This window comes from Conger conger, chromosome 19 (assembly GCF_963514075.1).
Source record: "Conger conger chromosome 19, fConCon1.1, whole genome shotgun sequence".
NCBI lineage: Eukaryota > Metazoa > Chordata > Actinopteri > Anguilliformes > Congridae > Conger > Conger conger.
In genome coordinates this window covers 1,922,069-1,943,546 of record NC_083778.1, presented here as the reverse complement: position 1 = coordinate 1,943,546, position 21,478 = coordinate 1,922,069, and the positions used below count along the sequence as shown (strand labels likewise).

At 44.4% G+C, this 21,478-nt stretch overlaps 1 protein-coding gene across 1 annotated transcript in view; it reads right to left on the bottom strand.

The window, feature by feature from the left end:
* LOC133119278 (NACHT, LRR and PYD domains-containing protein 12-like) overlaps positions 1 to 21,478 on the bottom strand; it is a 132,840-nt gene that overhangs the window by 101,185 nt on the left and 10,177 nt on the right. Inside the window, exons 3-4 of the mRNA XM_061229805.1 lie at positions 12,733 to 13,167; positions 7,527 to 7,700 (exon numbers count right to left, since the gene is read on the bottom strand). Coding sequence (XP_061085789.1) covers positions 7,527 to 7,700; positions 12,733 to 13,167 — 609 coding nt within the window. The remainder of the gene's footprint in view (positions 1 to 7,526; positions 7,701 to 12,732; positions 13,168 to 21,478) is intronic.

Here is a 21,478-nt window from a genome sequence, read left to right as displayed (position 1 = left end):
CCTTCAGGTATTTTAGAGGCATCAATTTATGCTAATCCTGCGCATGAGTTTTTGTTTCCGACTCATTGGTATTCATCAGCATACATATGCGGATATGAAAAAAAGCTGTGCCTAGGCATTCCATAAATCCGGTGGAATTTGTTAGTTTGCTTTCCATAACACATAAATTTAGACACAGATTGGCAAAAATATTGATAAATGAGGCCCACTGTGTGCAGACAAATGAGAAAAGGGGTAACATGGCTCAGGCAGTAAGAGCAGTTGTCTGGCAGTCGGAGGGTTGTCAGTTCGATCCCCCGCCCGGGCTGTGTCAAAGTGTCCTGGAGCAAGACACCTAACCCCCAAATGCTCCTGACGAGCTGGTCGGCGCCTTGCATGGCAGCCAATCGCCGTTGGTGTGTGAGTGTGAGTGCACCTGGTAGACTCTGCACTAATACGAGTCAGGTTCGGTGCTGGTGGTTTATTCGCTAAAAAAAGGAATTTATGAGAAAAGGTAAGGAAGGCGTTCAGCTGAGAGTGTTTATGTGCTGTCGCCTTCCTCAAGGGTTTTGTTTTTCTTTGGACTCGTGTGAGTTGGCGGTAGAGGGACAGTGTCCCCGGTACATGTATTTTGGTTTGCGTTTTGTCCCGAGCTGCGTCTCGAGGTTTTTATTTTCGTGCTTGGTTTTTTTCTCGCCAGGTTGTATTTTATTTTTGTTTCTTGGTCTGTGACCATTTGTGCCCAGCTATTGGCACATATCCTGAGTTATTGGTTCGCCCTGTTTGTTAAGGGTTGTTTTCTGTAACCGTTTTTAGGCTATTTCTGTTTCCCCTTTATAAGATTTAAATGTTGTTTATTTATTTTCCGGGAGAAGTCTTCCCGTGGCTGTGTACCCCTATCTCTGTCTACTAGTCTAGAAGGGTTCTAGCATTGGTCGCCCTTGGCTCTCCGCCCCGCTCGCCACCTTACACAGAGAGGTGTGTAGCGGGTCTGTATGTGTGTGCACGCATGTGTGAAAGTGTCGACATTGGAGACAAATGGTCTTTTAAAGTAATGAATTATTTATTTTTATTCAGTGTTACCTCCTGTTGTGCATTTCAACTGCTCTTTTGATCCAAATTTAGCATAACTCGCCGGCATATACAAAATTGACCTGGACCTAGATTACCCTGCGTGTCCGCCAGACCACTATCAGCAACACCCGGCACAGCTGCCCCTGCACCCACCCACCGAGGAGCAGAGTCCAGTGCTGCGAGACCCCCACTTTCCAGCAGTGGGGCTGCGGATAGCGGAGTCAGGCAACAGCCTCAGCAAGCCCAGATTCCACGGGAAAGGTCATTTCCACCACGGGTGAACTGCACAGAATGCCCAAACCCCAGAGTGGGTCAGGAAGACCAGGGTCTGACGGTCCTGCAACTCGTCTCTGGAAGCTGTCAGAGTTGCAGGCCGTGTGTGAGGACCTGCAGATCCGAGTCAGGTGGGTGGAGAAGGTTTGGTGAAACTGTTAATCATGTTCTTGAGAGACTTACACAAAAATACGATGCACACAGCGGAATGGAGAAACCTGGAGATAACATGCCAGTCTCGCCCCGTACAGAACCCAGCTGACTAACTGCTTCATGAACGGAAAGAGCTGGCTTCAGCAAAAGGATACTGGACTTTGGGAAACGGCTCCCCAGGGTAATGTCATGATCCAAAACCCTGGTGGCTGCCCCGGATGGAATGGCTGGACTCAGATGCCACAGGGCGCTGGTGCTTTCCCGAAATCCTGGCAGCCAAACTGGATTGCAAGGACAATGAAGGTGTGCAGGGCGCATGCACGGGGTGGTGAGTCCGCGGGTTTTCTATATCGAACGCCTGCAAATTCATTACCAATCGGGTTGTTAAAAGTGAATAGGCGAGCATTAGTTATTGTAAATATGGGGGCTGGTCATTCTGTAATAACAGCTAAATTGTGGGGATCAAAGCCTCCACCTTGTGGAAAAACTGTGGTCAGTCAAGATGCCGGAGAAGGTAATACAACAGAAAAGTTTATAATCCCTTTATTGGTTCAGGATAACAATGCAGGTTCTACTATCATTTTAAAACATGCATTTACATTTTCTCCTGTATGTCTGGTAAACCTGCTTGGCAGAGATATTAGGATTGGTGGTAGAATGCACAAATGACGGTTTAACAATTGGTAGAATTAACAGTGTAGAAAACTTTGAAATGTACTTCTATGCGTGGGATCTGGACAGATGCCCAGACACAGCTAAGACCAGGTAAATATGCCAGTGATTGAGGAACTGGGATGTAGCAGAGGGTTTGAGAATGTGTAGAAGATTGATCTCTACATCCCTGCTAAGTCCTCTCCGTCAATCGACCTCTCACTGACTGTGGAGGACTTTGTAGTTTCCTCCTCCCGTACGGCAAAGAATCTTGGGGTGACTCTTGATAACTCCCTCTCCCTGGCTCCACAAGTATCCTCCACTGCCAGAACCTGCAGGTTCTTTCTGTTTAATATACGCCGCATCCGTCATCTCTTGACGGAGAAAGCCACCCAGCTCCTAGTCCAGGCGCTCGTCATTTCCCGCCTGGATTACTGCAACTCCCTCCTAGCCGGTCTCCCAGCCCGCTTGATCACCAGTCAGCCCAGGTCGGCTCATGTCACCCCGCTTCTCATTGGTCTCCACTGGCTTCCTATTGCCGCACGCATCCGATTCAAGGCCCTAGTGTTGGCATTTCAGGCTGCTAAGGGGACTGCCCCACATTACATACAATCCCTGATCACTCCCTACTCCCCAGCTAGACCACTCCGGTCTGCCAGCTCTGGTCGCCTTACGATTCCCTCTCTACGGGCACCTGGTGGTCGAGCTGCACGTTCACGCCTGTTTTCCGTTCTGGTTCCTCAGTGGTGGAATGACTTGCCTACCACTGTCAGGACAGCAGAATCCCTCCCCCTATTTCGACGCAGACTCAAAACACACCTCTTCAAACTCTACCTTAGTCCCCCTCCTGATTTACCCCGCCCCCCCTTCTGATACCCCTATCCCTGTCTAACCCCCCCCCCCCCCCCCCAAAAAAAATATAATAATAATAAAAAAAATTGCACTTATGATGACGACTATATGTTTAGAACAGCAGTCCAGGTGTATTTTTCTAGTTCTGGATGTGATGCTTTGACTTGTGGTAGAACCTATGCACTTGTAAGTCGCTTTGGATTAAAAGCGTCTGCCAAATGACTAAAATGTAAATGTAAATGTAAAAGATGTATTGAACAGAAGAAAAAGGGGTTTGAGTACCTTGCTCAGACACAGGACGAAATGAGGCACTGGTGAAAAGCCAGTGAGAATGAAAAGAAAACTGCATGTAGGGAAGGAGTAGAAATTGTGTACTAAATTGTTTTTGGTAGGATAAGATTTTTGCATTGTCTGTACAATTGAGCTCAGCACAACAGCCATTTTGTACCATTTTGGGAAGCGTACCCCATGTGTCTCTGCATAAAGCCTCAAACAAAAAAATGGGAGGACACAGGGCCCTGGGTTAAATTATGTTTGGACTACAGCTTGGGAAGAGAGGAGAACTCACAAAATATTCTCCTCTCTGTGTGTTAATGCACACCAGTTTCCAGATTCTCTGACAGCATTCATGCATTGCCTTGTGACACTCATGTATTTGCATGTGTCAGACCCAAAACTGAGTGCAATCCCCTCTCAACTGTGGGCCATGCCCAAATATGATGTGGGGCTCATGACTGGGGCTACTCTACTTCAAGTTACCCCTAAAGTCAGAGTACAGGCCATGTAAACGCAAATGTCCCCTCCGCCCAGAGGCTGAGGAAGGAATTGGCTGTTTTTCATGCGTTGTTCAAAGCTGGTGTTGTGGTTCCCTGTCCTAACTCTCTGGGCAATACAATTCTGCCTGTAGAAAAAAAACACAGGTGTAAACACTGTGCTCCAGTTTTATCTAACCTAAACTACTTGTGTGGCCCAAGTCCCAGGCAATGCAAAACATTTCACTGTGATCGATCTTGCTAATGTTTTTTTTCAGAATGCCGCTTGATATTGATTCCCAGTTCTGGTTTGCTTTTATGTTTAAGACAAAACGATACACCTGGTTTAGACTACCACAAGGGTATTCTATGCTGTTCTGCAGGAGAATTCCAAACAGTTCCAAATACTAATTCGGTATGTTGTTGACATTCCCAATTCAAGATTCTGCTAAAATTCCAAGTAACAGGGCCGCAAGGTCAAACAAGAAAAACTCCAGTTCACCCTGATTGAAGTTGTATATCTAGGCCACAAAATTTCTAAAGCAGGAAAATATTTGGGAATTGACAGAATCCAGGCGATTCTCGATTCTCCTAAACTCCAAAGTAAAAAAAAAAAAGGCATGACAGGTTATTGTAGACAGTGGATCCCTGACTACTTGACCCACGGCCCAAATCTCTCTAACGATAAGGTTACAAGGACAGAGACTGCTGACATGTATTTTCACAAATTAAAACGAGAACTGACATCAGCCCTGACTTTGGGCCTTCCTGGCATTAACAAACCCTTTCTTTTGACTATGAATGAGAAGGCTGGTTATATGACTGCTGTTTTTCTGCAAAAAACATGGTAGAAACAGGCCTGTTGCATATTATTCTCAGAAACTTGATGCTGTCGCTAGGGGTCTCCCCCCTTGTCTGCGATCAATTTCAGCAGCTGCTTCTGCTGTAACAGCTTCTGCATCGATCGTTGCTTATCGCCCATTTTTGGTTCCTCATGCAGTAGCTGAAATTCTGCTAAAACAGAAAACTGCTCATTTCTCATCAGCCCGATTTCCGGGTCACTTGTTTGCCCAGGCTGCTGAACTTTTTTTTTGCTCTCAAATGCGCCTGGTATTTGTCCCATGGTAAAACTGTAAAAGGAAAACAATGAGAGTGTTGGCTTCTGCTTTTGGATTTCCTCAAAGCAATAGAGAGAGTTGTGTCAATGGAGGGTAAAAACACTGGGCGGTCATGCGATTCATGTAGGCTTCAAATATCATCGGTTAACATTAAATTAATGAGGAGACGTAATTTAAGCAACATTAGATTAGATTACATGCCATGTATTTTATGTATGGCGAATGGTCTTTAATTTTTTTAAATATTACAAACCTAAAGAAACAACAAACAGAGGGCTCCACAACATTTAACAGCTGGACAACAATAAACGGTGACAAAGTAACAAAGACATTTATGTGTGTGTTATTTTAAATGAGTGATTTAACTGTTAGGGTGTGAATATGGAGTGGATGTGTTGCGTGTGTTTGCCCTGGGAAACGTGAGCTAGCAGCCGGGTGTGCACCCCCAAACTTAGTGCACTCTATGGAAATAGTGATATGAAACCGAAAATGTGATATGAAAAGGAAAAACAAACACAAACACCGTATGATTATGGCGGTTTGGTGTAGGTAGTGTCCCGCTCACAGCCAGGGACAGAGCCCTCTGGCACAAAAGAGTAAAACCACACCCCCAAAGCAGTCCATAGTACAGTCATAACAGTTTCATAAAATCCTGCGGGAAAAATGTAATCCCATTCACAAAAGCCAAGATAAATGTCACTAAAAATCGTCTGGAAATTCAAACTCCCAGAGACATTCATGGCTACTGTTGACATCACATCAGTGTAGCCCATGTCACTGGCTTTTTAGAGTGGTGTGACATGATTCAGTAAATGTGGAAAGGGCACCACTGAAGGAAAAAGGTTAGGAAATGCTGGACTAAAGTCACGGATCAGTCACAGCACAGATGTTGAAAATAACAGTAAACTGAAAGAGCCAGAAATCACAGAGTGTTTTTAAGATTCATTTATTAAATAAACCAAAGACCTTAGGTGCAGTAGTGGGAAATGATTGAAATAATGCACTGTAGCAACTGTAGCAACAGTAACAAGCGCTTTAACTTTTTTTAAAAAACTGCTCCAAGGATAAAAGTAAAATACACTTATAGGCTGATGTATTGGATGGCTTTGAATTATCTTGGAAAGTAAGAGCATGCCGTTTGTCTTTAATTTAGCAGAACATTACATTACATCTCAGTTATTTAGCTGACAGTTGATAAGACAAAGCAGGAGCCAATCCCCTGGGATCAATGTGGGGCTAAGGGCCTTGCTCAAGGGTTCAGCAGCAGCACAGATCTTACTGCAGCTTCACTGGGGCTTGAACCACCAACCTTCTTGGTCCCAGTCAAGCACTTCAGCCACTATGCTATAGGCTGCCCCCTAAACTCAGGCTGACGTTTTTGACTGGACTGTGTTTAACTCATCTGTGACTAGCTGCTAAATCATCCCCAATTTGAAACATTACAGTGGATACTTCCGGGAATTGATGCAATATACGGGTCGGAGTGCAGGTTTAAAAGCACACATTAATTAAACAATGAGCTATCGAGTTCAGAAGCGTGGTTACCTGTAGGTCTATATAAGGGAACTATAAGGTTGACAGTTGCCGTACAAAACTGTAGAAAAATCACAGAAAGCATAAAAACAGGGAAACCACAGAGATGCCAAAAACAGGGACCACCTCCGAATCAGTGCAAGTAGGCAAGAGCACCGATTGGGACACAGCCGAGGAATGTCCAAATGCCAGCCCGACTTGCTCATCCTGCCAGCTGAGTGAATGGCTCTCGCTTGTCCCGACTGCAGAGCTTCTCTCCTCTAGCTCCCCAGTGGTGAAACAACCTCCCCATTGCTATAAGAACTGCTCACTCACTGCCCATTTTCTACCACAGTCTGAAGACTCACCTCTTCACACTGTACCTTGACTCCTCTGCGGGAGTCTGCTAATCTATTGTCACTTATCTTCACCAGTCTCAGACTTTAGCCCCGTGTTGTATTATCTACTTTAATCTAGGACCTTCACATGTGTATTTGTCTCAGTACTGTAGTTCCTGACCTTATTACTTACAGACCTGGCCTATCTACCTTGCGTACTAGACTTATGTTCATTGCTTTATAACCGATCCTATGCAAATTGGACCTTATCGGACCTGTTCTGTTGTTTGTTCTATGACCTTGATTTGACCTTGAAGTGTCTGCTGAATAAAATGTAATGTGAGGTTTGCGCAGAAATCACAGAATACGTCACTTCCGTGACAAACACACAGCCATAATTATTAATATAGAATATCATTATTGTACTATATTATTTTATATTATAGCCTACTATATACTGTAAAATAGAATTATCTTTTTCTTCTTGTGTTTATAGTTGGAAAAGAAAATGGAAAGGAAGTCTGTGCACCTCCCCATCATAGAACAAATGTGATCATTGCATTGCCCATCTCAGAGGTACTATGGATCGCTTCTTCATTAAAAATTCTGTGAGACCTCCTCTCCTGCCTGTAGCTTTAACTTATATTGATGCCAATTGCACATGATAGTAGTTTGTCACTACAACAGTTTTTTAAAAAAGCTGAAATGCTACTATGTAAATTTCACACATTTATTTTGAAAACGCCCCTGCATTTTGCTTTTATTGCCCCTTTAAAAAATTGCACATTTCCAACCCCGATTGAAGGGTTTGTGTTTGTACTCACCCCAGTCTCTGCAGTTTACAGTGTGGGTCCTCCAGTCCAGCAGAGAGCGCTCTCACTCCTGAATCCTGCAGCTCGTTGTCTCTCAGCTCCAGATCACTCAGCTCTGAGTGAGGAGAACGCAAGACTGAGGCCAGAACATCACAGCAGCCCTCTGTGAGATTACACCAACCCAGCCTGTGGAGAAACCACATACACATGGACACACACACAAACATTAAAATTCACTGGAGATTGGAATAATGTTCACCTTGCCAGTTCATACATATGTCATTTCCTATTTCCATATGCATCCCTGAGTGGTACATACAAAAAACAGGGAGAGGGTTGTGTAAATTACATTCATAAATTATTCTTAAATGATTTCATAAATTAATCCACCAAATTCTAAGGCAATTATTTAGCTTCATTAACCAACAAAAGATAAAGGTTTGAAACCGACTGCAATGATTTAATTACCAAACATTTTCTCTATGATGATCACATATGAGACAGAATCTGATTTGCAAACATGAATTTTGCAAACACAAGAAAGTGTTCTTATGATCACTGTGGGGATCCCCCGTGATATGTTCTTCGGTATATACATTTTTAAAAAGTTCAACATTCATCATAACACATAAATGGATAAAAAATAACTGTTAATGGACTTTTTTTTTTTGCTCTGGTAACCATTTATATAAGGCATAGGTCTGGTCCATTGTCTCCATTGGTCAGTTTGCGTCCAAGCCGTGCCGATATCCACGATGTTCACAAATCTTTTAATTTTACTCTGCGTTTAGATCACCGTAATCTACTTTGTAACCTAAATTAACTTCATGTTATCATCACGCCGCTAGTAGCCTCCCAAAGTAAAACAAAAAGAGTGATTTTGTTCTTTGACCATCTCAGCGATTGTCGGCAAGACCACCAAAACCTGCTGAAGCAAATGACACATGACGACGCTATGAATTATTTAAATAACTGCACGTTATCTGAATGCGTCCAGATAAACGTTTACACAAATGACTTGTGTCAGTGTCATCAGGTGTAACGTAAAGTAGCAAATAAGCATTGTTATCCCCAAACAACTGCAGCCTTATTAACTTAGTAAACACCTAGCCACACGTTTTACAAACATGAGTTGCTGAATTTACGGTTAGGAAATCGATTAGGTATTGAAAAGTTTCCTCAGCTCTCTCCTAATTACGCCGGCTCCATTTCTCTCACCATTTTGTCTCCCCTAGAATTATGGGAATGGTAATTTTGTTCTGTGGTTTAACCAAATTAATAAGAACACAATTCATAATTAACGCGACAAGGCTCTCAAGTTTCATGAAAAACTCAGAGTGAGATTGCAAATCAGGGCTGGAGCAAATAGACACTGTGTATGTTTTGGTCGCAGAGGCCCCTCGGCCGAATCCACTTCTCCCAATTATAATTTAGTTTATAATTGAGTTTATATAAACTATAATTTAGTTTATAATTGACCAGCACAAATAAAACAAATAGAACTGAAAATGACAGGCCAAACCAATAAGACAAACTCAGCTGAATAAAATAAATTGATTTAGTTACACATGTAAGAAAAAAATGTAATAGTTCGGGAGAGGTGATCTTTGTGAGCATTTGTGCGAGGGTGTGACTGAGTGTGTATGTGCGTGCGTGACTGACTGTGTGTGTGTGTGTGTGGTAGGGATGAACCGATATGAAATTTTACGGTACGATACGATATCTTCAAAATATCACGATATTGCCCAGTGGCGTAACGCAAAATATCGGGGGGCCCCTGCAAGGTTTAGGCAGGGGGCAGATTGGTGCAGTGTCAAGTAAATTGAATTTTAATAAATAAATTAATAAAATACTTCGTGTTTTTCTTGTAAAATTGTCTGGTAGACTGTAAACCCCTATCAGTAAACATTTAAATTCGAAATAACATCAATTATCTCTCATTTTCGCAGGGGCATCTTTTCATTGGCTGCACAAGCAAAACATAAGGAACTGCATTTAAACTTTCATATTCGCGCATATTTAAGCAATGTTCCCAAACATAGGCTAATAGCAGCTAGTAGCTAACGTTAAGTTTGCATACAATTCTTCGACATGGAAGGTTAAAAACCTCCTGCGGGACTTTGTATTGCAGCCAAACACTACAATTCATAGAAAAAAATGACGTGACAAATGAAATATGTCGAAGTTCTCAACTGAAACAATATTTTACTATTTAAAACGTACTAACTTACTGGAGCGTTGTTCACAGTATACCTACCCATCAGAGCACACCGCCTTTCTGAGCGTGCAGGTGCAGAGTGGGACAAACGCGGCAGATCCTCACAGTAACCCCGCCTACCGGCCAGACGGGTAAAGATCACCAAAAAATGTCAAAAGATCCTCAAGTGTCCAAACGTGGCTCCAAATCCAACGAGACTGCTTTTAAAATCATGTTTATTTCCGTGTAGTGGGTTTTATCCCTTCTCGGCCGACTCACCGTGAGAAAAGACAGGTGCCACACCTGTCTTTTCTCACGTGTGAGCGTGTGAACTGGTTGAAATGCGTGTGTCTCAGGGTCAATGGGTGAGACTTGATAGTGATCTGTGAGGTTTGCACAGATCACTATTGTAGGCTGTGCTACAAGGAAGCATATGCGGGCCAAAATGAAAATGCAAATCGAGAATTACATCCCGTTTTGATCCCATGTACTTTAACCCTTGTGCGAATATTTATTGAACAGAAAAAACCTGATGTGTATGCTGGAAAATGCCCATTTTCCCCTGGTTCATGCCCACACCTTCTCATATCCTGGAGCTCCAACTGCATCTCACCGCCCCTCAAACTGCTCACTATACTTTCCCTCATTTGAACCCGGTTCAACCCAATTCAATTTCTCCAATTTACAAAATATCTGTCTTATCCATCCTACCTTTAGATCTTGCTGGCCAGCAGAGGATAGGCTCCCCCTCAAAAGCCGGGTTTCTCCTGAGCCTCTGTTAGAGGATTTTAGTCCCCAATGGGGAGTTTTTACCTCATGTGCTTGCTATTTGGGGTCTAGCCCTAGTTTTTGCCCTTTTGTTACAAGATACATCTTTTGCTTTTTTCCTTTTGGTTTTCTGTGACAAACTTCCCACAGCATTGCAAGCTAACACAGCTTGAGGGGCCCTTGTGCTGACTCATCTTAGCTCTGAGAGGAGCATTCTCCTTCACATACTGGACATTATTAGTTAAAGAAAACGACCCTCTTGTTATAAAAGTATTAACACCCATATGCTTCAGTGTCTGAACTTACATCCAAGGCTTCCCCTGGTTGAAATTTTAGTCCAAAATGCTGTTGCTACACACAGCCACAAACCCACATCATGTTCAAATGGCCTCGAGCTGACTGGATGAAGGGCTTCTTCCGGTAGCCGAATGTCGTTCACATAGTCACCATGTCAGCTGGAGTCCATCTTACCAACAGTGTGTTGGTGTATGATAGTTCTGGAGGTTTGCTGGTGCCCCCTCCTGGTCTTATCCATGCTTGTATGGATGGCTGGGAGGGCTTCCAGAACAGAGACATACCACCAAACATAACGGTATTGTGTCTAAGATTGATAATGAAGATTCTAACTTTGACACCAGTGGTCCTGACTGAACTAGTATTTTATCTACCTGGTTACTGTAATCACATCAAATGGATTGTTGTGGTGTAAGTGTTTTGTAATGTAGTTTAATGTCGTCCCTGTTCAGGGACAGCAGATGAAAATGAGCTACAGAGCAAACTCTGCCTCATCAGTTGTGATGGGCATGGTCCCTGTTAAATGAAATAAGAAAGTAAGTAAAGTAAGGTTGCGGACCGCTGTAGCCCTGTTCCTCCCCCGGTTCATGACCAAACCTCGACACATCCTGGAGCTCAAGTTGCATCACCCTGCCTCTCTAAACCAGCTCACTGTACTTTCCCTCATTTTACACTTTCTACTTTCAGCTAGTTTATTACCTCTACTGTGACCTGTTCAGCCCATTTGACTGGCTGTGATAGATTTCATATCACATTTCTGTTATATCCATTCTGCCCTTACTTTACACCTTGCCAGCCAGCGGAGGATGGGCTCCCCCTCTATAGCCAGGTTCCTCCCGAGATTTCCCATTGGGGAGTTTTTTCTCACCACTTTTTGACGGTGAAAAGCATCTGAGTGACTGTCTTCTATTAAAAGCGCTATACAAATAAAATGAAAAATGTAACCTGTGATGCCTTGGCCATGGATGACAACTGGCCTGTGCTCGCCCACTGATGTAGGGTCAAACACTATCTCCTCCCTCTACTTCACATTTAAAATCAGATGGTTTGAGTCACACCATTGAACAAACCTGTCCATCGCAGAATGCTACAAGGCTACTGCCCCTGTGCATTAGGCACAGTTCCCAGGTTGGCTGCTGGTGCTCCTCTGTATTTAGTGTGAAAAAAACCGGGGAGTGAACACAACCCTGAGGGGCCCCTGTGCTGACTGATCTTGGCTCTGAGAGCAGCATTCTCCTTCACATACTGGACATTATTAGTCAGGGCAGCCTGCTGTTGTTACCTCCTCTGAACTTGTCCTTGCAGTTATCTGGCCCTTTGGCTTTCTTATCAGGGTTCTTATCACCAACTGCCAAATGCAGCACCTCTTTACAGTCCTGTTCTGTAGGTGGGAATGAGCTCTTTACAGTCAGTAGACAAGTCCTGTTCTGTAGGTGGGAATGAGCTCTTTACAGTCAGCACAAAAGTCCTGTTCTGTAGGTGGGAATGAGGTGTACTGTATTGTGAGGAGTACAGCTCCCCTTCATCAGAGAGTGGGGTAAAATTAAGGATTTGATAACAGTTCATAGCAGGTAGTGAAGAGTGGAGATGGATGAAGACTGTAATGTGTGACAGACCTGAAACATTTTACTAAGCAGGTGGTCAGTCTTTTACCACATCAATCAGACATCCAGCATCCAGTCATCACCTGTGCCCTGATACTACACACTCCACTGAAACCTTACATTCTGGTCAGGAAACACAAACCTGCCAACCCTAAGACTCATCAAGTTTCATCCTGCTTTTCTTTGCTGTGATAGAGGAGTAAGAAGAGAGGGATGAGACTAATGTGGACAAAAAAGAATGCCAATGGACAGAGTAGTAAACTAAGAGAGAAAGAGCTTTTCATCATTTCACTGTATAGAGCCATAATCACTAATTCTATTTTGTTAAGGTCACACAGAACACCGCACTACTCACCCCAGTCTCTGTAGTTTACAGTTTGGACTCATCAGTCCAGCACAGAGCAGCTTCACTCCTGCATCTCCCAGGTTATTTCTGCTGAGGTCCAGTCTCAGTAGTTTACAGTTTGGACTCATCAGTCCAGCACAGAGCAGCTCCCCTCCTGCATCTCCCAGGTTATTGTAGCTGAGGTCCAGTCTCAGTAGTTTACAGTTTGGACTCATCAGTCCAGCACAGAGCAGCTTCACTCCTGCATCTCCCAGGTTATTGCTGCTGAGGTCCAGTCTCTGTAGTTTACAGTTTGGACTCATCAGTCCAGCACAGAGCAGCTTCACTCCTGCATCTCCCAGGTTATTGCTGCTGAGGTCAAGATCTCTCAGGGTTGAGTTTGATGACTGGAGAGCTGAGGCCACAATTTCACATGACTCCTCACTTAGGTTACAACTGTGCAGTCTGTAAAGAAGAATGAATACATTATAGAATAAAAAGGTTAGGTAGGATGTAAATGATAACATCTTTCAGAGAGGACAGTGAGTTAGTTTGCAATGCTGTGGGACATTTGGCACAGTTAATGATAAGATGTAAAATATAACACACATCTGTCACAGTGGCCCGTGGGTTTGGTTTTGGTTTTCTGTGACAAACTTCCCACAGCATTGCAAGCTAACACAGCTAAAGGCAGACTGACATACCTACGACATGCTCATATCCTGTGGGCTCCCTACATAAACATGCACAACAATAATGTAGACACAAAACAAATTAAAATAAAGAATAATAATAAAATATAAAAAAATAAAACTGGTTTCACAATTCTTGGTACCCCTGGTTTAATTTTTTGCTGTAGCTGTACCCAAGTACAGGTGATTCCTTTTGTGTCTTTGCATGTCTTTAGTTGTGAGGCGTGGCAGAACTTTAAAATATATCAGATACGTTCAGCTACCTGCTGATTCTGTAAGTGTTTGATGTTCCGCATCACCGATGTCTGTGACTGTTTTTTGTTTTTTTCTCTGCCCTTAACAATGTTTTTAATGGCTTTCTTCACTTCAATGGGCACAATTCTGGTCCTAACAGAAAAAAAGCCAATAACAGAATCCATGCCACTCAAAAGGCAAGAATCAAGACTAGATACTGAAAGCTCTCACCCCTTCAGTTTTTATAGATGTGTTTTTCTACACTCAATATGCCATAATGACAAAGTGAAAACCCGTTTAATAAACCCCGGGGACCGGGGTTCGATTCCCAGTCCAGCTAAAAAGCCAAGTTTGGCCGGCCCGCATGGAGCAGCATAATTGGCTCGCTGCTCCAGAGGGAGGGACTTGGCAGGGTCAGTGGATCACCGCATACAACAGCACCCTGGGTGCCTCAGAATCACGGTCACGAGCATGAGACGAGACCGCTTGAAGAAGGCGTGAGGGACGAGGTGTGAGCGGTGTCTCTAATGCTCGCTCTAATCGAATCAGTCGGGGTACAACTGGCTACCAAACTGGGAGAAAAATGGAAAAATCAGAAAATAAATGTAATTTCAAAAAAAAAGAAATCTTCATGATTATACAGAGAATCTTTCAACAATAAGCTAAACTACTGAAGTTGTCTTCTTCCCTACAGTGCTACAATGCATTCGTAATAACATCAGTATGTATGTTGTACCAAACTGTAATATCACTTTAAGGAATCTTCTGCTGCTGTGTTGGCTACCTGTGACGTGCTCCAGTCCACTCTCTCCTCCTCTGACCATTCGCTCATTTGTGCCTCCTCCTCACCTATTCCTCCATTTATTTGACTGAGTTAGTTATAAATTAGCTGGCTAACTTGCTACATCTCATTTTAGATCTATGCTGTACCATTTTAATAAACTAATTAATTCATTCATTCATTCATTATCTTAACCTGCTTATCCTGAACAGGGTCGCAGGGGTGCTGGAGCCTATCCCAGCATACATTGGGTGAAAGGCAGGAATACACCCTGGACAGGTTGTCAGTCCATCGCAGGGCACACACACCATTCACTCACACACTCATACCTATGGGCAATTTAGACTCTCCAATCAGCCTATCAAATTAAAATGCACCAGAAGCTTCCAAATTGCGTCAGAAAAAAGAGGCCAGGGGACATCATCAACTTTTTCTTTGGCCTACTACTTACATTTTTGGGGAACACTGATAATCTGCAAAGACAGCTGTGTAAAATATGTTGCATCAATTTTAAACTATATAATACTATAACAGTCAATTGCTAAATGTACTTATTTTATTAATGCTTGTACTGTACAGCGCTTTGAGCTTGGGAAAAGCCCTTCACAAATAAGATGGCCTGTAGCATAGCGGTTACGGAACATGACTGGGACCCACAAGGTCGGTGGTTCAATCCCCAGTGTAGCCACAATAAGATCCACACAACTGTTGGGCCCAAGAGTAAGGCCCTTAACCCTGCATTGCTCCAGGGGAGGACTGTCTCCTGTCCTGTCTTGCGTGTCTGATTTGTGGTGGGCTGCTGCTGTCTGTTGTCTCTGACACTTTCCTCCCACACTGTAGCTGGTTCACCACAACCAGCAGAGGCACTGTCTCTAGAAGCTGTAGGTGCGGTGGGTGCACAACCGGCTGAGGCAGCAGTAAGTGACAGCCCCTTATTATTATGGTGCTTGGCCTACCGCCTGCCTGCCTGACTGATCAGCCCATCGCTCTTCATCCATTCTGCTGCAGATCCTGACCCCAGTTACCTGCATCTCCTTAATGCAGCCAATTCAGTGGGTAAGCCCTCCGCTCTCCCGCTGTGCTGATGTGTCGGTGGAGCTAGCAGTGTTGACCTGGGAGCTTGGCTGATGTGTCAGTGGAGCTAGCAGTGTTGACCTGGGAGCTTGGCTGATGTGTCAGTGGAGCTAGCAGTGTTGACCTGGGAGCTTGGCTGATGTGTCGGTGGAGCTAGCAGTGTTGACCTGGGAGCTTGGCTGATGTGTCAGTGGAGCTAGCAGTGTTGACCTGGGAGCTTGGCTGATGTGTCGGTGGAGCTAGCAGTGTTGACCTGGGAGCTTGGCTGATGTGTCAGTGGAGCTAGCAGTGTTGACCTGGGAGCTTGGCTGATGTGTCAGTGGAGCTAGCAGTGTTGACCTGGGAGCTTGGCTGATGTGTCAGTGGAGCTAGCAGTGTTGACCTGGGAGCTTGGCTGATGTGTCGGTGGAGCTAGCAGTGTTGACCTGGGAGCTTGGCTGATGTGTCAGTGGAGCTAGCAGTGTTGACCTGGGAGCTTGGCTGATGTGTTAGTGGAGCTAGCAGTGTTGACCTGGGAGCTTGGCTGATGTGTCGGTGGAGCTAGCAGTGTTGACCTGGGAGCTTGGCTGATGTGTCGGTGGAGCTAGCAGTGTTGACCTGGGAGCTTGGCTGATGTGTCAGTGGAGCTAGCAGTGTTGACCTGGGAGCTTGGCTGATGTGTCAGTGGAGCTAGCAGTGTTGACCTGGGAGCTTGGCTGATGTGTCGATGGAGCTAGCAGTGTTGACCTGGGAGCTTGGCTGATGTGTCGATGGAGCTAGCAGTGTTGACCTGGGAGCTTGGCTGATGTGTTGGTGGAGCTAGCAGTGTTGACCTGGGAGCTTGGCTGATGTGTTGGTGGAGCTAGCAGTGTTGACCTGGGAGCTTGGCTGATGTGTCGGTGGAGCTAGCAGTGTTGACCTGGGAGCCATAGTTTCAGGAACTTAGTTTACCTCTCTGGTAATTGTTTAATTTTCTATTTACCCTTACCTAACAACCCCCAAGGGTGGGGGTCTAAATTCCACATTTGACAACCCCTCCAGGCTAATTCATGGCACTGCCACCTGGATCAAACATGATCTGGCATAAAAGCGAGGGAGACAGACCAATCTGGGAAGATCGCACTTGACTTCCCACACTGTGCAGACTCTGTATATGTGTGTAGCCAAAGCAGGCTGGGTAAGACTATTTACTCTCTATTTCTATTTTCAATTTGTCTATTTTGTAACTGATTGTGATATTCTAAAGCTACGAACCTACCTGTCTGCGAATAAATGATTTTGTTTGTAACTTGCGTGATCTCCATGACTCTAATTCATCTTTTACCTTTTTCAGCCTAAATTACAACTGAATACTAATATTCAGTTTTATAATATTGACCATACACCAACTGATCAGTGGTTTCGTGGTGTTTCCAAGCTGGAAAAGGCAGCCAAGTCTGGCCCATAAAAGGATTGGTGGTGCATGGCTCTTGTAATTTGATGCGAAGGGAACCCATGGGCGTTTCTGCGCTGGTTCCTGTCAAGTTAGCTCTAAGGAGCCCTCTAAGTGCACGCCGACCTGGGCTCGCAACTATCATGTCAGTGTAGTGCATGTATTGATCCTCAGCCTCTGAGTTCTCCGCCGAACTGAGATTCAGCAATAATGCCGGGAGCGTATATTGAGTAATGGTGGCGCTGTAAGAGTCGAGTGTAGCCACTCCCGAGGTTTCAAAACCACATTTCTAAATTCTAATCTTAAATGGAGTCAGATAAACGAGTAAAACTATAGTAACCACTGAGCTTACAATATGGCCCTGTTTGAGAACGGAGAATATTGAGAATTGTACTGATCCGTTTCAGGCCAGCCAGCCGTAAGCGGGATATGGGGCAGGTCAATCCATATCCGACCCGTGGCAACGGACCCAGTATATTCTTAAATGTAATTGTGCTCTGTTCTTGGATGGAGGATGATAATTAAAATCTCTTATTTGCTTCACAACAGCCAAGGAAAAAACTTGTCATCCCTTCACCCCCAGCTATTCCCTCATTGGTCTAGCTGTGCGAGTTCTACAAAAGACTTGGTGTCCCAGAACCAAGGATGCACTTCGGATTCTGTCCGAGCCTGATTTCAGCTCCTCCAAACACATCATCATCCACACAGGCACAAATTACCTGAGGGAAGAGCAGGAGAGGGTGGGGGCTCTGCTCAGGAGAGTGGCAGAGAGGGCCTCAGAGAGCTTCCCCAACTCCAAAATCACCATCTCAGCTCTCCTGCCCCGCAGGGACTTCCACCCCCTCACTATACATCTCCAGAGGCTGCGCTCTGCTACCCCACATGCACCTGGCTCATCACCCCACCATCGGACCCTGGGACCTGCACGACCAGGTGCACCTCTTCAAGTCAGCAGTCGGGGAGTTCGCCAAGACGCTGAAAGACGTGGCACTCAGCAGACGCTCTGGCAACAAAAGAAGAGTCTCCAGCACCGCCCAGCAGAGCCCTCCTGCACCGCCCAGGACCCCCCTCACCACCCAGCCCACCTCAGACACATCACACCCAACAAAGGACCGGGATACCAACCTCACCCAGCCCACCTGAATGCACCACCCCAACCAAGCACACTACCCTCACCAGCCCAACCAAGCACACTGCCCCCACCAGCCCAACCAAGCACACTGCCCCCACCAGCCCAACCAAGCACACTAACCCCACCACCCCAACCAAGCACACTACCCCACCTGCCCAACCAAGCACACTACCCCCACCAGCCCAACCAAGCACACTACCCCCACCAGCCCAACCAAGCACACTACCCCCACCAGCCCAACCAAGCACACTGCCCCCACCAGCCCAACCAAGCACACTAACCCCACCACCCCAACCAAGCACACTACCCCACCTGCCCAACCAAGCACACTGCCCCCACCACCCCAACCAAGCACACTACCCCACCAGCCCAACCAAGCACACTCCCTCTCACAGACCCACCAGCCCAACCAAGCACACTGCCTCTCACAGACCCACCAGCCCAACCAAGCACACTGCCTCTCACAGACCCACCAGCCCAACCAAGCACACTCCCTCTCACAGACCCACCAGCCCAACCAAGCACACTGCCTCTCACAGACCCACCAGCCCAGCCCCGGCCCGACTCACCCCCCCACAGGACCCCGCCCCACAACACAGCCCACACAGCTAAGCTGAAGCCCTGCGAGGCCCAAATGACTCTGAGTACATGGGTGAGATCAAACAGCTGCTCATGTACATCTGTACAAAGCTGAGTGGATAGAGGGGGAAAAATAAAAATAAAATAAAAGTTTTATATATAAATATTTATTTATTTTTTAATAAATGTATATTGTCATATTCTTTAAATACTTATATATTGTTGATTATGGCGGAGTTAAAAAGGTTTATATTCCTTCAGCCTGAATATAATACATTGTTTCTTTTCTATATTGTTTGTCTCATCCAAAACAATTGTAATCATTAACAGTTACCACAGTATGAAATCTATTTAGATTAGCGTGTGGAATATCCAGGGACTGAGCTCTTCAATTTTTGGTTCAAAGAGCCAGGCCCTGGAATTCAAAGAAAATATAAAAATATTTACAAAATTATTTTACAAGAGACATGGTGTCTGGAAGGTGCTGTCACTCACTGTCCCACAGATTACAAATAAATGATTGTGCCCTCACAAAAACTAAGTACCATCACTCAAGACTCAAGACTTGCGACTCAGGGGGACTAATAATCTGGTATAAATCTGAACTACAAAAACGAATTGAGCCCATAAAAAAAGGAAAAAATTACTTATGGTTGAAAATCAAAAAATAATTTTGAACCGAAAGATGTGTTTCTCTCTGCAGTCTAAATTCCTCCTTCAGAGTCGCCTTATTTCTGTGAAGAAATGTTCCCCAACCTGCAGAAAGAATCAAGTCATGTCCAGGCCCAGGGGAATATACTCATCTGTGGGGATCTGAACTCCAGAACCGGAACCCTGCTGGATTTCACCAGCACAGAGGGAGACAACTACATTAGCGGCCAAAAATCCTGCAACAACTGGAATATCCTCCAAAGAAACAACCATGAGAGGGTTACTCCTGCAGCTCTGACGTAGCCTGAGTCTGTACATTGTCAACGGTAGGAGACTCTTTAGGAGGATACACCTATTGCTCACCTCCTGGCAACAGTACAGTTGATCACATGGTCACAGATGTAGACCCCTTCTCTTTCAGTGCATTTACTGCCAAGCCACTAACCCCTCTGTCTGATCACAGCCAAATTACTGTGTATCTGAAAAGGACAGAAACTAACACCACCACACACACACCGCCCAGTAAGCTGTTCAAACTTCCAAAATCATACAGATGGGCAGGAAAACAGGACAGAACACTTCCAGAAAGCAATTGGCACCCAAAAAATTCAAACATTATTAGACACCTTTCTGGAAAGCACATATGCTCACAGTACAGAAGGTGTAAATCAGGCAGTGGAAAATATCAATTTTATATTTGGGAAAATTGCTAACATATCTGAATTGAAAATATCAAGTAATAAATAAATAAAATCCAAAGACGACAACTGGTTTGATACAGAATGTGAAAATATAAGGAAAAAACTGCGGAAACTGTCAAATCAAAAACACAGAGACCCATTAAACCCTGATTAGCACCTCTGTTACTGTGAGACACAAACACTACAAACGCATGTTCAGAACCAAAAAATCCTTGTATACCCATAAACAGCTGACACTAATTGAGGAATCCATTCATACTAACACATTCTGGGGGAATTGGAAAACACTGAATAAATCAAAACTGAACAATTGGCCATTCAAAACAGAGATATATGGACTGAACACTTCAAAACACTTTAAAACAATACACCTCAACACAGCATCAGAACAAAACCACATCCAACAGAAGTTACAATCACTAGAATTGGCAATAAAAGAACCAAAACCCACTGGATTCCTCCATTACTGGACAGGAGCTACTGGAGAAACTGCAGGTCCTCAAACCCAAAAAAGCATCTGGACCTGATGGCATCTTAAATGAGATGCTAAAACACACCAGAGTCAAATTTCACAGGCTATTCTAAAATGATTTAACTTAGTTCTGAGCGTGGGTTACTTCCCTGAGATCTGGAATCAAGGGCTTATCACCCTAATCTTTAAAAGTGGAGATAAATTGGATCCCAACAATTACCGAAGCATTTGTGTGAACAGTAATCTGGGGAAGGCTGGCTGTAGCATTATGAATACAAGACTTACAGACTTTCTAAATGAGCACAATGTCCTGAGTAAATTTCAAATTGGATTCTTACCAAAACACCACACAGCTGATCATATTAACAACCCTACACCGAATAGAAAAATATGTTAACCAAAATAAAACCAAAAATTTAGCTTGCTGTCATAAATTTCCAAAAAGAATTTGATTCAATCTGCCACATTTGCTGATTCTACAAACTTCTTGAAAGCGGTGTAGGGGGTAAAACGTATGATATTGTTAACTCAATGTACACAGGCAATAAGTGCGGCATATAAATTGGCAACCAAAGAACAGACTTTTTATCCAGGAGCATGGAGTGAGACAGGGCTGCAACCTAAGCCCAACTCTATTCAACATGTATATTAATGAATTAAGTCCCTGGTCTCATGCTACAGGACAAAGAGGTGAAACTCCTCCTCTACACAGATGACCTGGTTCTGCTGTCGCCCACAGCACAGGGCTTACAGCAGGGCCTGGATCTGCTAGAGAAATACCGTCAGACCTGGGCCCTGACGGTAAACGTGAAAAAGTCAAAGATAATGATTTTCCAAAAAAGATCCAGATCTCAGAGAAATGCATATAACTTCAGAATAGGGACAAACCACATAGAACACTGCACAAACTAGAACTATTTAGGCCTAAATATAAAATGTTCCGGAAATTTCAACATGGCAATAAATGAACTGAAAGAGAAGGCATGTAGGGCATTCTATGCCATGAAGAAAAAGATCAGCATTGAAATCCCAATCAGAATTAATATTTG